Source organism: Nelumbo lutea, chromosome 4, assembly GCF_056320005.1.
Source record: "Nelumbo lutea isolate HS-2025 chromosome 4, American lotus-T2T, whole genome shotgun sequence".
In the NCBI taxonomy this organism is placed as follows: domain Eukaryota; kingdom Viridiplantae; phylum Streptophyta; class Magnoliopsida; order Proteales; family Nelumbonaceae; genus Nelumbo; species Nelumbo lutea.
Genome location: NC_142687.1, coordinates 27,351,828 through 27,367,876, shown reverse-complemented (window position 1 = coordinate 27,367,876; position 16,049 = coordinate 27,351,828). Strand labels below are relative to the sequence as shown.

The following is a 16,049-nucleotide window of genomic DNA, read 5'->3' as shown; positions in this document are numbered from 1 at the left end:
CAGTTTGGAATTAAGTGAACACCATGCATTGAAAGTCTTTCACAATTTTAGGCACTTCATCTCTAGATCGCATAGGGTAAACCCAGGTGTATCTAGAGTAATCATCGATCAAGGTAATGAAGTACTTATATCCAGCCTCAGTAGGTAGAGTAACAGGGCCCCAAACATCAGAATAAACAATATGCAACGAAAATTCAGATCTTTTTTCTTCTCAAAGGAAAAAGCTTCTACAATGTTTACTCAATTGACATGTCTGACACTGCAACTGACTCACTGACAAAGACAACAACTTTGGAAACATAACTTTTAACGGCTTAAAAGAATATAGACTTGACTCTCACTGGACAAACTCAAGGACTCTGTAGCCACAAGACCAACTTTATTTTTCAACACGTAGAAACCATCCACCATACTTCCTCTACCAATCATCTTCCCCAAGGCCAAATCCTGAAACACACATGAAGATGGATAAAAAGTAACTAAACAGTTCAAGGAGTGAGTAATACTACTGATGGAAAGCAAATTTATAGGTAATTTAGGAACATATAGTACATTAGAAAGGGTAAGGCCGAGTGGGAGATATATGGTTCCTTGGCCAGCTATGGTGGAGAAAGAACCATCAGCTAGTCTCACCTTATCTCTCCCAAAGAGAAGATTGTATGCCTGAAATAAATTTGACTTACCGGTCATGTGGTTTGAAGCTCCGAAGTCAATTACCCAAGGAGAATTAGAGGTATGAGATGACGCGTGGAAGGCAGTGGCAGTGTTACCCAAACGCAAAGGAGGTAGGAGTAGGACCAGAATCCAATGGGCGGAGAATCCTACCATATAACTCCAAATGGTCATGGAAGGAGTTGATGATCTCTTCCTTAGGGTCAAAACACCATGGGACCGATCTCTTGAGATGCCATATTAGCTGAGTTATACTTTTTTTGATTCTGCTGACTTGGTTTCTTTCCATGATTAGTTGTTGACTTCTTACCCAAATCCTGTGGCCATTTAGGTTTTCCATGGAGATCCCAACATGTATCTCTAGTGTTTCTTGTCTTCTAGCAGTGAGTGCACCAAAGCTTATTCTTATCATCTATTCTCTTCTGAGAGTCACCCTTCTTAAAACCACCTCCGACATTAGTATTTGAACTTCCCCGGACAGCTAGGGCAATTGGCTCCCCCTCTATACAATTCATCACATTTCTTCTACTCTCTTCTGACTGAACCAAGGCATAAACCTCCTGAACTGATGGCAAGTCTTTACTTCCCAAGATCTGCACCCTGATGGACTCATATGAAGGATTCAGCCCCAAGAGGAAGGCAAATACCCATTGCTAAGATACAAGTGATTTGTATGCCTTTGCATCTTCATCACACTTCCAGTTAACTATATCTTGGCATAGTGTCTCTGCTCTGAATCCAAGAGCCATGACATCACCATACTATCTTCTTGGTTCCATCCATTATATTCAGCACTTCCGCTCTTCGGTTCCTTCACTTTCCCATTGATGTATCCTATTTTTCCCCTAGCAGTGATGTAGAGTTTTATTCCCTTAGACCATTCAAGGCAACTCAGACCATCAAAGGGAATAACAGCCATGGGGAAACTCATATCCATTCCCCCACTCACTCCATTTTGACTTTCAGAAATCCCTGAAGTAGCAGAATTCTCAAACGACATGGTCAACACAGAATTTTTTTTTTTTATCTAAAACCTCAACTTAGAATCCCTCCTTATATCAGAACAAAAGGCTCCACAAACAACAAGTGATCAGTCCACACACACTTCAGTTTTTTGGACTTAATCTGTGGACAAGACCAGCACCAATTTCCAAAAAAAAAATTAATATGACATCTGATTTTCAGACTTGTACGGAATAATAGTCCCAGCCTACTAGTTTTCCAGAAGGTCTACAAGCATTAATCACAAGAAGAGATCCTTACACACAAGACATCAAGCCAACAAGTAGAGAAAACAGGTCATACGTAACCTACAGCCACCTTTCACAGGTACAGGATCACACGATCCAAAACAGAGGTAAAAAACCTCACAAGGGTCTGCCGACATTCAGTGGTTCAGATCCATTTGTTTTCCTCTTGGTACACGACCAACGGAAGAAAGAAACACAGGAAAAAAGGGGTGGTACCAGTTGCAGATCTGGTTTGATCAGCCCAGATTTACTCCTCTGTTCCGCCCAGATTCAGCAGCTTAGAGAAGACACTTGATCCCCCAGATTCAATGGCCACACTCTGATACCATCTCAAAGAACCATTCAACCTAAAAGCTTAAGCTCTTAAGTGAGGTCCTTAAATGGGTTTTATTCTCTAACATGCTCCCTCACATGAAAGCCCATTGGGCTTGAAGCGTGAACAAGCACAGGCCCACCCATACCTTGTGCTGAAACTTAATTAATTATAATGAGGGTGATGAGAATCGAACACTAGACCACTTGGTCAAAGTGGCCCTGATACCATCTTGACAGTAAATCCGATTGAAGATTACAGTAGAAGAGGAGATGAGAGAAGAGAAGAAAGGAGAAGGTTTAGAGGCAATGGAACAGTGCTGGTGGCGCCAGCTTCATTGTAATATATAGGGCAAAAAAATAAGAAGGGAAATGACCCTTGTACCCCTACTAAGTAAAGTTACAATAACAGATTAAAATAAAAAAGCTTTAATCAGCCAAACAGACCCTAACAAAATAAAATCAATTATTTCAACAAGAACAATTTCAAATCTGCCCTTAGAGAGGCTGCCAGCTTATAATCATACTTAAAACAAAACAGGAACAGTTAATAGGCCCATTAACAGACATAACAATTAAAAAACAAAATATAGCATAATGATGCACTAGGGCCCATTCAGCACAGTATCCCTACAAAAGTATCAAGCGTATTAAAATTGACCAATTCCAAAACAGTAACACAACAGGGCCAACTTCATTTTTTACTTGTATAGATGAAAAAAATTCACAAACCCTGTGCTTGAATAAGACTTTTGTTAAGTTAGTTGACTTGATTAGACAAATGAATCCACAAACTACAAAAAAAATTAAGTTTTATAATTAAATGGTAAATAAGACAACATGAAAATCTAAATAGGAATGCATCACAGCAGCCCCATACAGAGAAATGAAGCATTTACCTTGCTGGATAACCAAGAGGAAGCTTAGGTGATATGAACACTAAAGCTGCTAAAACTGTGGCTTGTCCATGCAATGAATCAAGCTCAACTTTAAAATTCCCTCCCTAAAAGAAAATATAAGACCATTTTTAATTATCTTGACTAGTCACCAGGAGTATCATTGTACATTTCCACATATCAAAACCAATGAAATCAGTAAATTTAAACACACCTCCACCGTGAAAACTATAATGGTTGATAAGAAAAAAGCCAAGGAAAATTATGCCATGTATTTCGCCAAATTCAAACCAATCATGTTAACATCCGTAGAAGGATAATAAATATGATGTTCAGTCTGACAAATGAAACATTCCAAAAAAACATGGCATGCAAATTAGGCAACAAAACCTTTTCATAATAATTAAGTTTTATAGACAAATGGCCCCTTATGTCTAAGGTTCACTATCGCATGGTTGTGTTCTCAGAGATACGTAAATGAAAGAACCATCAAAGGATACAGGCTAACATGAGTACCCATAAATTATTTTCTTCTGCTTTTCAAAAAATAGATTATGTTCTTCCACTTTCAGTGAATAACAATGGAAATGACAACTTACTAAGCAGCAGCTTTATAATTAGGAAAAATAGACAAGAAAGCAAAATCCATAGCATTTGTTTTCCAAAACCTATTTAATTTTTTTCCCTCAAAAGTATTTCACAGGAATTTGAGGTGCTCATTGCTCATTGCTAAATCAAAAAAAGGTATCTTCACTTTAAAATGGATGTTTTAGATCTTCTGAAGGAGACAAGATATCCAAGGTCAATTCCAACTAGACACCTACTGAGCAGGATCATCATTTAGGGGACCAAGATGGACAGTCATTGGTTGATGCAGAGAGATATTATCTATTATCTGCCCAATCTTTCATTGCATACACAGTGAGTATTAATAGCCAATGATATTATCTATTTATTTGATGAGTAATTGTTAAGATTTATTTGTTAGATTATAAAAAATGGATATACACAAGTATCTCAACAGCCCACCAAGAGGATGGCCTATGGCCACCTCTCCCACATTCAGTTTACATTACATTTTCCATCATATTTTCCCAAAATATTTTCTGCCTGTGAACACCTGTTTGCCCATGGAACCAGTCAATCTATTTGCCAATCTATGGGCCAAGACAAACCTTCTTCCAGCTGCCTTGCAAATGAAAAAATCACTATCATAAGAATTCTACCGTGACATGTTCCTTGCTCAATGTTTTTAGTCAAAGTATGACAACTTTTAAATCCCTTCCACCAAAACATTTTTCAGGTTCAAAGGTTTCCTTATAAGCAGTCCTTGTAGTACTGCCATCACTTCAGCCCTTTGGAGTTCCCCACCCCTATGGGAACCAGAGAAAATTGTCAATATTCAACCACAACAATCTCTAACGACTCCTATGCCTGATCTTCCTGAGTTGCCTAGTCACTTGATCACTATTTAGTGGATCCTACTGACATGGAGGCCAAGGCCTGTAAGTAGAGGTTGAGGCTACCCAGTACCATCCCCTCAAGATATCATCTCCAGAGAATTGATTAAACATGGTCAACGTCTTGGTCCAATGAACCACTCATTGATATTTTCACGATTCCTTTAATCTAGTCTTCCAATTGAAAGTTCTGTTGTTCCTTTCTTCCCATATACCAAGGAATAGCTACCCTCATACATCTTAATGATAATTTCCCCCTTGTCTACAGTTGTGAAAAGAAGGAACTCTTAAGGAGAGCTTCCACCTTAGGAGAGTTCCACCAACAACCAAAGAGAGCAAAGAACCTCCCCCAAACACTAGCTACAGGTGAGCATGAGATTAGCAGGTGGCAAGTTGGGTTTTGACTTACATAGAAAACGAATGTGTGACAATAAGCACCAGTTGGGTTTTGACATTTGAAGAGTATCACAGGTGCTGGTTTTGAGATGGAAAATCCCTTATTTTTGGTGGCACTGATCCACAGGATTACCTCCTCCACAGATTCAAAATACTTTAAGCCTCTCCTAAAACCAAACTCCCATGAAATCCCAGAATTAGATAAAATGGAAAAAAGGGAAACAGGATTTTAAGGGCATAAGAAGATGGAGAAAAAAAAGGTTAGGCATGTTGTGACCTACTTCATTCTACCAACCTGACATTGCATACATAGTGTTTGTTTTCACTTATTCTTTCATCAAAATTAATAAAATTATGATAGTTGCTGATCAAAATATAAAAGATTTCAGAATTTTTTTGTTTATTGTCGCATATTGATACCGATACAGCAGATAATTTTTTATGTAAAAAATAAGCAGCAAGTAGCAACACATTTAAAATCCAAAATAACTCACTATGACATTACATTCATTAGTTCATGTCTACCTTCTCAGACAAAACACTTTCCCTTTCATCAAAATTAATAAAATTATGATAGTTGCTGATCAAAATATAAAAGATTTCAGAATTTTTTGTTTTTTGTCACATATAGATACCGATACAGCAGATAATTTTTTATGTAAAAAATAAGCAGCAAGTAGCAACACATTTAAAATCCAAAATAACTCACTATGACATTACATTCATTAGTTCATGTCTACCTTCTCAGACAAAACACTTTCCCTTAAAGCATTTAATGTCGTCACACCATAAGAAATCAATCCACCAACGCATGTTGGATCAACCTCTGCTATTGCACGCAATGTTAGAGCAGCTTCAATGCGCACCTGGTATGAAGTTCCTAGTTAATATGTTAATTCAGTAAAAACTTTTACCAATACATAAACCAGGACACCAGGACAATTAACACAATAGTATTTTTCTCTAATGTAGTGACATTGACAATAGTATCCAAACTCAGACATTATTGATATTATCAAAAAATAAAACTCAGGAAATATTAATCTTCAGTGCCAAATAAGATAAAGGCTTATGTTCCCTATTTATAATGTCTGTGAATGAACAAGTCAGTAAAAATAAGCTAAAACCAAGAGAAGCAAGAGAAACAAAAGTCAATTTCAAATCAGAAACTTCAACTAAAGTCATTACGGCTGCATTTTGTTTTGAGTGCTTAAGTGAACAGGGTGTAAATTTTGCCACAGGTTCATTTGTTTCCCTTGTTTGTGTTGCAAATACCTTTAATACCTCTAGCCTCTAGGTGTAAAATTTAAACTCAGACCACACCATTTTCATCTTCATGGGATTGTAAAATTTGCATCAGAAAAGCAATGCAAAATTCTACTGCCCTTCTTCATTCTCAACCATATAGAGTGCAAGCACGTATCATATTGGGAGGAAGACAAAGGACCAAATCATTACCTTAAATGAAGAATTCATTGAAAAGAGAAGAAAAAGTAGATCTAAAATCATTCTTTAAGCATATATCACAGACACCAAATAGAAACTTCTCAATCAACAAAATATCTTCATTCATAAAAAAGACAATGAAAAACTACCAGTCAAAAAAAATGACATCAAAAAGCAGCAAAATGATACCGAGACAATAAACTCCACCATGGAGGCAGTTGAGATGTGCCTGTGATATATTCAACTTACAAAGATAAAAGACAACAAAAAAACAAATTTTAGGTTATCCATTCTGTAAGACAAATTTCACACCAAAGTTAAGATGCAAATTGTTAACTGTCAACATTTTGTAACCATGTACTACAAGGGCACTACAGTCTCTCTTTTTTATTATTTGTATTGGTCACCCTTATTATAAATAGAATGGCTGGTGCCGCCAGCCTAACTTTTCTGATTCTTAGTCAAACTCTCTCTTCTCTCTTCCTCACATTCTATTCACTTTCTACCAAGATAATACGGTATTTGAGTGCATTTTTGGGTCTGAGGACAGATCGATCATGGGTTCCTCTTCATCTCTTGCTTTCTTTTCAGATGAGATTCAAGAAACACTTCTTCGATTGATCTGGGAGAAGTTTTCTGTTTTTTATTCTCTTCCTCTTGGTCATGTGCCAAGGAAAACTCCTAAGATTGTGGCGGCAGGACGCTGTGACAGAGTTTTAACAGTTTTCCGACGCCTGTACATTGACCGCACAATCCTTTGTGACCAGGTACGTGGTATCTGTAGGTCTAGTATGACTGCTGTAACTGCAGTAGTATATATTCGGTAGGGATGGTTTGTGATTGCTGGTTCTGGTTTGACTTGAAAAACAACCTGGTTAGGTGCTGGAATTGTTTCAGAAGACTTCAGATTGTTGTTTTTGGGTTCAGCAGCGCTGTTTTTTGTGTTTCAGTCTTTGAAAGAGTTTGTGTGGACTGTAGTAGTACTTGATTCTTATAGTGCTGGCCTGTATTAGACATGTTTCTTGTGATTGAATAATGAAGTCTACCATGTCTTCCAAAGATTCTGCTACTTCTGGAGTTTCCTCTAATCCCTTAGATGGACTTAATTACCTAAAGTGGGTTATGGGAATTAGACTTTATAATATTGCAAGAGGGAAGATAGGCTACGTTAATGGTAAGGTGAAGGAGCTAAAACCTGAAAGTGCTGAACATGACAAATACGACAAAAAAAAATTAGTATGGTGATGCCGTGGCTTCTAGTATCTATGCTTCCATAGGTGATAAGAAACTTCATGTGCACTGAGACCGCTTATGAATTTGGGAATAAGCTAAGTCCAACTATTCTTAGCAGTGGCACCATGCAAAGAGCTACCAGTTGCAGGCTGAATCCTCAACTTATAAGTAGGGGGAGATAAGTCTTCCAGTGTGTTACTCAGATTTGAATTCAATTTGGAAGGAATTGGACCAATATCAAAATGTGGATAGGAAATGTGATGAGGATGCAAAAACCTACAAATCTCTGTCTCCCAACAGCAGGTGTTTGTTTTTTTCTTGACGCTGAATCCTGTATATGAATCTATTAGGGTGAAAATTTTGGGAAAAGGCCCCCCCTTAGTCCAAGAGGGAGAGCTAGTTGCTTTGGCAGCCAGAGGTGTAGGCACACTCGTGAGACCTATTTGGATCTCCAATGGGAAGTCAGAATTGGGCTTAGGAGTTAAGTAAGATATCAGCATTATATCAGAATAAGAAGCCATGCCAATAGGGCCAAAACAAGTACAATTCAGCAAACAGGGCCACTTAAGAGACTCAAACATCCAACTCTACTGTGAAACAACAACGTTCTTTTGGTTCCGGTCCCAAGGAAGATATCATCAATTCCTTCCATGACCATTTGGATCTATATGGTAGGGCACTCAACCGTATGGATTCTGGCCCTACTCCCTTCCTTTGCGTTTACACCAAGTAACTCTCCTACAGACTTCCATGTATCCTTTCATACTTCAGAATCTGCCTAGACAATTGATTCCAGCACCTCAAACCACATGATGGGTAAATCAAATTTGTTTTAGTATTATAACCTTCTCTCTAGGAGGGATAAAGTGAGACTAGTTGATGGCTCATTCTCCCCCATAGCTGGTTAAGAAATCACTTCTCCCTTTTAGCCATACTCTTTCTAATGTATCGCCCTTTCTTAAACTTTCTATCATTACTAATTCATTGAACTCAGCATCCTTTTTTTCCTTGTTGTGTGATAAAGGATTTGAGTCATTTGACCTCAAGGAAGACAATTGGTAGTAGTAGTATGGTAGATCGCCTTGCAGCTATAGAGTCTATGAGTTAGTCCAGTAAGAGTTGGGTCGGTCGATTTATGGCACATTCATCTTGGTCATTTGTCTTTTGAGTCATTGAAAATTTTGTTACCACATTCAAGTCCGTGCCAGTGTCTGAATTGAAGTGTCAAACTTGTTAGTTAAGAAAACATTGTAGAGACATTTTGCCTTCAAGAAATAGTAAATCTAAATTTCTTTTTCATATTGTTTACCCTAATGTTTGGGGACCAGCTACTTTACCATTCAAGGTTGATTATAAGTACATCATTACACTTATTGCTGACTACTCTAGATATACATGGGTGTATCCAATGTGATCTAGAGACGAAGTATGAAAAATTGTGAAAGATTTCCAACATATGTGTTGAAAAAGCATTATTTTGGGTGTGCATGGGTGACAGGGTAGTTAAGTAATTCTGATTTTAGAATAAACACTCTAGTGCACTGTTTTTTTCTAATTAAGGGCATACTAGTAACTTTCCTACTTTATTTAAAATTAATATAAAGTTGGGCTGACTACTAAGAAGAGATTAAGACGTTCTAATCTCTCTCAAAAACAATTCGATGGTTTTCTACTCTTCCTTCTCTTCTCTCACTCGCTCTTTCTTTTCATTACTATATCTTGTTGTTTAGTGTCTCAGTACCATATTTTACATGGTACTAAAGCAAGAGACGTGAAGGAGATCTGTTAGGGTTTCTTTTCAAAGTCGATCCATCTAGGGATTTTTTTGGAAGGTTGGTAATCACTGCCATAGGGGATCAGACCAGATTTAGTGAGCTTTGGAGGTGACTAGTGATAGTGTTTTGGAATAGCGACTGATGTTGTGAAGAGGATGTATTAAGGAAGTGATAGTATTACTCGGATATATTCTGTTTCAATTTTTTAAGCCTACAGCAGGGAGATAAGTCTCTTGAGGACTATAATAAAACATGGCAAGTCTCTGTGAGGAACTTAATATATACCAACCTATCACCAATGATGTTACAGTTATGGAGAAGCAAAGAAAAGAAATATATATAGCTTTGTTTCTTTCAGGAATCAAACCTGAGTATGAATCAGTGAGAGCTTAGATTTTGGACAATTCAAAGTTACCTGACATAGAGGATATGTTTTCTAGACTTCAAAGTGCAAAGTTATCTAAATCCACCCAGTCATCTGATCAAGCGGCACTAGTTGTATCTAGAAGTGGTGGATGAGGTTGTGGAACTTATGAAGGATGTGGAAATGGTGGTCATGGTTCTCCAGGAATTCTCGGTAGTAGAGGTGATAATGGTAGTAGAGGTGACCATGGACAACGCAGGAAATGGTAATGTCAGGTTTTGCACTCATTGTGGATTGGAAGGACAGAATTGGCTATTAGGAGAACCATTTTCTCTCTTCTCTCTCTGAATTTTTCCAGCAAAAAGAAAGACAATTCAAGTGATCAATATCAGCATTCAATAGAAGACTTGGAGTGCACATTGATTCACATACAAAGACCAGATCGAGTTCTTGCCACTTGGGTTATGTCATCTTCAGCTTGTGTATCACCATTTTGGGAGCTGTCTTTATGCCATCCAGATCAAGTAGCATTCCCTTTCTAATTTGGACATCAAATTTGCTTGGTTATCCAAAATCAATTCTAGGAGAAAAGTTATTTCTCCAAGGAAATTCAATTTCACCTTTCTTGGGTCGATTAAAGATTTAAATTTTACACCAATTTGTCCAGTGAGGTTCATCCTTTTTGAGTCAAAATCAGTCCACTCAACAGGTAGTTGACCAATTTAGTTTTTAGAATAAGGGCACTACAGCACACTATTTTTTTATAATTAAAAGCATACTCGTATTCTCAACTTTATTTAAAGTTAATATAAAGCTGGGTCGACTGCTAAGAGGCAATTAAGACATTCTAATCTATCTCAAAGATGGTTCGATGGTTTTCTCCTCTTCTCTCTTCTCTTCTTTTCTCTTCTCTTCTTTTCTCTTCTCTTCTCTCTTTCTCTCTTTCTTTTCAACACTATGCCTTGTTGTTTAATGTTTCTGGAATACAATATTTTATAGTCTGATAGTTACCCTATTTTAGACCGAAATCCAAATCTTCTAGTCTGACAATGCAAAAGACTACTTCCAATAGGATGCATGGGAGTTTGTGGATCTTCATGAAGGAAAAGATCCAAAAGGATGCATGGTTCACAATATCAGCAATATTTGGCAATACATCACCAAAAGATCAGCATTTGCTAGGTGGCAATATGAAATCTTCTAGGAATCATTTTTTCCAAATATCCCTAATATTTTGTCAATATGTTGGTGAGATTTTAGATTTCATTGATAGACTAGGGCAACCAAGAATAAGAGGCTCCCGTCAATGCGATTTCATTGATTGACTATATACTTAACATTTAAAACTTTAGAATATTATCAAAATTTTTTCAATCTTTCATTAAAATCATCATAATTTTTTTTAATGTTTTCCTAGAAGAACCAACAAGGAATTGGTAATTGGATAATTAGTTTACTACTTTGATATAGTAGAAGATCAAGACTGTAATCAGTCTTGAATCCTACTAGGTTTTAGGTTTACAAAACAGAAGAAAAAGGAGAGAGAATAGAAGAGAAACAGGAGAACAAAAGTGATTGAAAGGAGGAACAGATTCTTATAAATCTGCCGCCGCCACTTTCTTATTATTTATAGGTTATGTTTAGTACATAATGGAAAGGACACATCTGCCCTTAGTACTTACATAATAAATAAAGTAAATAAAAGTTGAAATAAATAACAACTGAATTAACAAACTGACTCAAACTGACACTACTATAACTGGAACAAATAACTACACATGCTGTACTACAAACACAGTGGGGACCACTGCAGTGGGGCCCACATCAGTGTTCTCTACACTCCCCCTCAAGTTGGGAGTGGATATCTATCATTCCCAACTTGGATAGGTTTGTCTCTAACTTCTTCCTTAGTACAGCCTTGGTGAGGATATCCGCGAGTTGCATATTAGATGTGATGTACGAAAGACACACTTCTTGTGATGTGACCCTTTCTCGCACAAAATGTCGATCAACTTCGATATGTTTAGTTCTGTCATGCTGCACTGGGTTGTGGACTATATTAATAGTTGTCTGATTATCACAATACAGCATTAAGGGCTTTTCATAGTCAATACCCAACTCTTCAAGTAGTGACCTCAGCCACAAGATTTCAGCCACTCCATTAGCCATTGACCTGTATTCCGCTTCAGCACTGGAGCGGGAAACAACACTCTACTTCTTACTCTTCCAAGAGACAAGGTTACCTCCCACAAGGGCACAATATCCAGAGGTAGACCTTCTGTCATCAACACTCCCAGCCCAATCGGCATTTGTAAAGACTTCCACCCTCATGTGATTATTGTTCTTGAGCAGTATACCTCTACCCGGGCATCTCTTCAAGTATGCTAATATTCTCTCTGCCGCAAGAAGATGAGAAGTTCTAGGGGAGTGCATGTACTGGCTAACAACACTAACTACATAGCTGATATCCGGCCGAGTGAGGCAGACAATAGGAGCTTTCCAACCAACCGTTGGAACATAACTTTGTCTTCAAGAGGCTCCCCGCCCTCTGCACTAATCTTGTGATTTTGTTCGATAGGTGTATCATCCAGCTTAACACCCAACTTTCCAGTTTCCGCCAACAGATCTAGAACATATTTTCTCTGAGAGATAAAAATCCCCATATTGGATCTAGAAACCTCAATACTCAAAAAGTACCGTAGTGCACCAAGATCTTTCACCTCAAACTCTTGATGAAGGAGCTGTTTGAGGGACTCAATCTCATGACTGTCATTTCTTGTCACCACAATATCATCAACATATACTGCAAGTAGTGTCAGAGAGGACTCCACCCTTTTGATGAATAGTGTATGATCTGACTGGGCATGTACATAACCAAACTTTCCAAGGGCTAATCTGAACCTATCAAACCAGGCTCTAGGTTACTGCTTCAAACCGTACAATGCCTTGTTCAGTCGACAAACCTTCTTACCTGTCTCTGTATCATAGAATCCAGGAGGCAACTGCATGTAAACCTCTTCCTGTAAGTCTCCATTCAGAAAGGCATTTTTAACATCCATCTGAAACAGGGGCCAAGACTGATTTGCTGCAAGGGATAACAAAACTGGATGGTGGTCATCTTGGCTACTGGGGCAAAGGTCTCCAAGTAGTCTATACCATAAGTCTGAGTGAACCCCTTTGCAACCAGCCGGGCTTTGTACCTTTCAATAGAGCCATCAACATTATGCTTCACAGTGAACACCCATCTGCATCCCACCGGTTTCTTTCCTTTTGGTGGGTCAACCAGTGCCCGAGTATTATTCTTCAACAGGGCATCCATTTCGACTTGCATTGCATCTTTCCATTCTGGAACTGATAAGACTTCTTGCACTGTTCTTGGAATAGGGACATCGGCAATGGAAGTGAGATAGGATCAGTAAGATGGAGACAAACCATCATAGGATAAGAACTGTGAGATGCTGTGAGCTGTAGAGGTGGTGCAATGTCGTTTCCCTTTGCGAATGGCAATAGGGAGATCAAGGTCATCCACAAGAGGGGAAGTGGCAACAGTGAGAGGTATCTCAATAGGCTCTAGATCTGGAGCCGTGGAAGGAATTGGAGCTGGCCGGGACTACCGATGACTAGGATCAACCTGCCTGCATCGCCTGTGATAGACTCTCAACTTCGGCTCCGTCTGACCACCCTCACCACTACAGCCTTCATTATCCAGTGGAATAGGTAAAGGAACAGCCCCACTTCTACTCTCACTGCTCTCCCCCTGAGGAAAGAAACTCAAAACAGCCCCACTCTTACTGCTCTCCCCCTGAGGAGAAACCCTAGGATAATAGGGTGCCTCTTCAAAGAAGGTGACATCCATGGAGACAAACCGTTTCCCTAAAACCGGATCAAAGCAGCAAAAACCCTTTTGAGTTTGTGCATAACCAAGGAAAATGCATTTGGAGACCTTAGGTTCAAACTTGGAATGATGAAGCCCGAGAAGCTGAACGAAACAGGTACAACCAAAGGTTTTAAGAGGAACAATGAACAACTCCCCGTTTGGGTATAGAAGAGAAAAGGGGGTTCTCATATCAAGAACCCGGAAAGGAAATCGATTAATGAGATAAACTGCCGTAAGGATAGCATCAACCCAGAAGCGACTAGGTACATTGGAGGTAAACATAATGCTTCTAGTCACCTCCAAGATATGCCTATTCTTCCTTTCGGCAACACCGTTCTACTGTGGTGTATAAGGGCAAGTCTCTGGTGAATAACTCCATGGTTGAGAAGGTAGGAGGTCAATGGCTGAGCAAAGTATTCCTTTGCATTATCAGATCTAAGGACTTTGATTTTGGTCCCAAACTGAGTGAGAACCATCTGATGGAAGTTTTGGGTCAGAGCAGGAACCTCATCCCGAGAACGCATAAGATAGACCCAAAAAAAACGGGTATGGTCATCAACAAACAGTAGAAAATATTTGTACCCACCCATAGAAGAGATATGATATGGCCCCCAAACATCAGTATGCACAATATCAAAAGAGGAATTACTCCTTTTATTACTTAAAGAATAAGAGGTTCTACAATGCTTGGCAAACTCACAACTCTCACACCTCAACTTTGATAACTCAACAGACTCAAATAAAGCAGGAAACAGACTCTTCAAAGACTTAAAAGACAAATGACCTAATCGGTTATGCTTTGGCATAACCGAACTCAAAGACTGGGAAAGAAAAGACTTCTTATCCACTGACTCCTCCCGACGAGAACCCTCTCCAAGCAGATAGATCCCGTTCGTCTCACGGCCAGTCCCAATCACCTTCCTCGTCTCTAAATCCTGAAAAACACATCGGTCAGGGAAAAAGGTTACTGAACAGTTCATGTGTTTGGTAATACTACTAACTGAAAGATGGTTAGTTTCAAGCTTAGGAACATGCAAGACAGAAGATAAAGAGATAGTATCCGATAGCTTCATGTCCCCCTTGCTCGAAATGGGAACAAGAGAGCCATCAGCAATGGATACTCTATCTCAGCCATGGGACAAGCGATAAGAAGTGAACAAAGATGGCAAGCTAGTCATATGGTCAGATGCACCTGAATCTATTACCCAGCAGTGGTCAATATTACCTGGAGCTGAAGCATGGTAAGTTGAGGCTCGAGTACCTGAATGTGCAAATGCAGATGTGGCAGGAGCTGATGGTGACTGAGATGGCTGAGCTGAACTCCCAACTTCCTTTTCCAGCTGTATGAGGGCAGCCAGAACAGCAACTAAAGTCTCTAGGGATGTGCCTGATGAGAATGTTGAATCAGTGTTCACAGCCACATGAGCATTACCCTTCTTATTTCTTAGTTTTGCTGGGACCAAGTGAGGATGTAGCTTCCAACAAGTATCTTTTGTGTACTTGGGTTTCTTGCAATGTTCACATACCAGATCCCGTTTATCTTCCTTCTTCCGGTCCCTTTCTGAGTCACCCCCTGGCTTAGGTTTAATAGCTGTCAAGGCTGGGAAAGAGGGTTGAGGCTGCATCATGACTTTCCTCCTAGTCTCTTCACTATGCACCAAGGAGTATGCTTGAGAAAGGGTCACACTATCTCTTGTCAATATCTGTTGTTGCACAATGTCATATTCTGAATTCAAACCAGCTAGAAACTCAAATACCCTATTCGTCTCGACTTGCTTTCTGTGAGTCTATGCATCTTTGGGACTTTCCCACTCAAGGGTCTCTAGATGGTCAATCTCATGCCACAAGGATTTCAAGGTAGAGAAGTAGACAGAAACTAGCTTCTCTCCTTGTTTAAGGTTGTTTACCTCACACTTCAGTTCATAGGCTCTGGCAACATTAAGGGGTTGGGAATAGGTTTTTTTCACAACATCCCATATCTCTTAGGCTGTCTTTGCCCACAAGTAATTTCGGCTGATATGTGGCTGCATAGAATTACACAGCCACGCCATAACCAAATAGTTCTCTTGAACCCACTTGGTGTATGTCGGGTCCTCCTTGGAAGGTTCTTTCACATCTCCCAAGAGGTAACCCAGTTTTCCCCTTCCTCCAATAGCCATCATGGCTGATTGAGCCCACTCCAAATAATTTGACACATCAAATCTCATAGTTGTAATCTGAAACCCGGTTTCAGATACACTACCATAACTGTGGTTTCCAAAACTACTTTCTCCCTGACCCTTAAACTCCATCTTTGATCAAGATTCAGTGGCTACAAACTGTTAGAGTCACTATACCAGAAAACAGAGTCAAACAAGCAGGTCTGAAA

The 16,049-nt window shown here is 39.1% G+C and overlaps 1 protein-coding gene across 6 annotated transcripts in view; it reads right to left on the bottom strand.

The window, feature by feature from the left end:
• The window catches only part of SWEETIE (HEAT repeat-containing protein), a 167,935-nt gene that overhangs the window by 109,482 nt on the left and 42,404 nt on the right, over positions 1-16,049 (bottom strand). For all 6 annotated transcript variants that reach the window (XM_088985204.1, XM_088985208.1, XM_088985209.1 and 3 more), the window contains exons 12-13: positions 5,727-5,852; positions 3,134-3,237 (exon numbers count right to left, since the gene is read on the bottom strand). In XM_088985204.1, the coding sequence (XP_088841330.1) occupies positions 3,134-3,237; positions 5,727-5,852 (230 nt within the window). The remainder of the gene's footprint in view (positions 1-3,133; positions 3,238-5,726; positions 5,853-16,049) is intronic.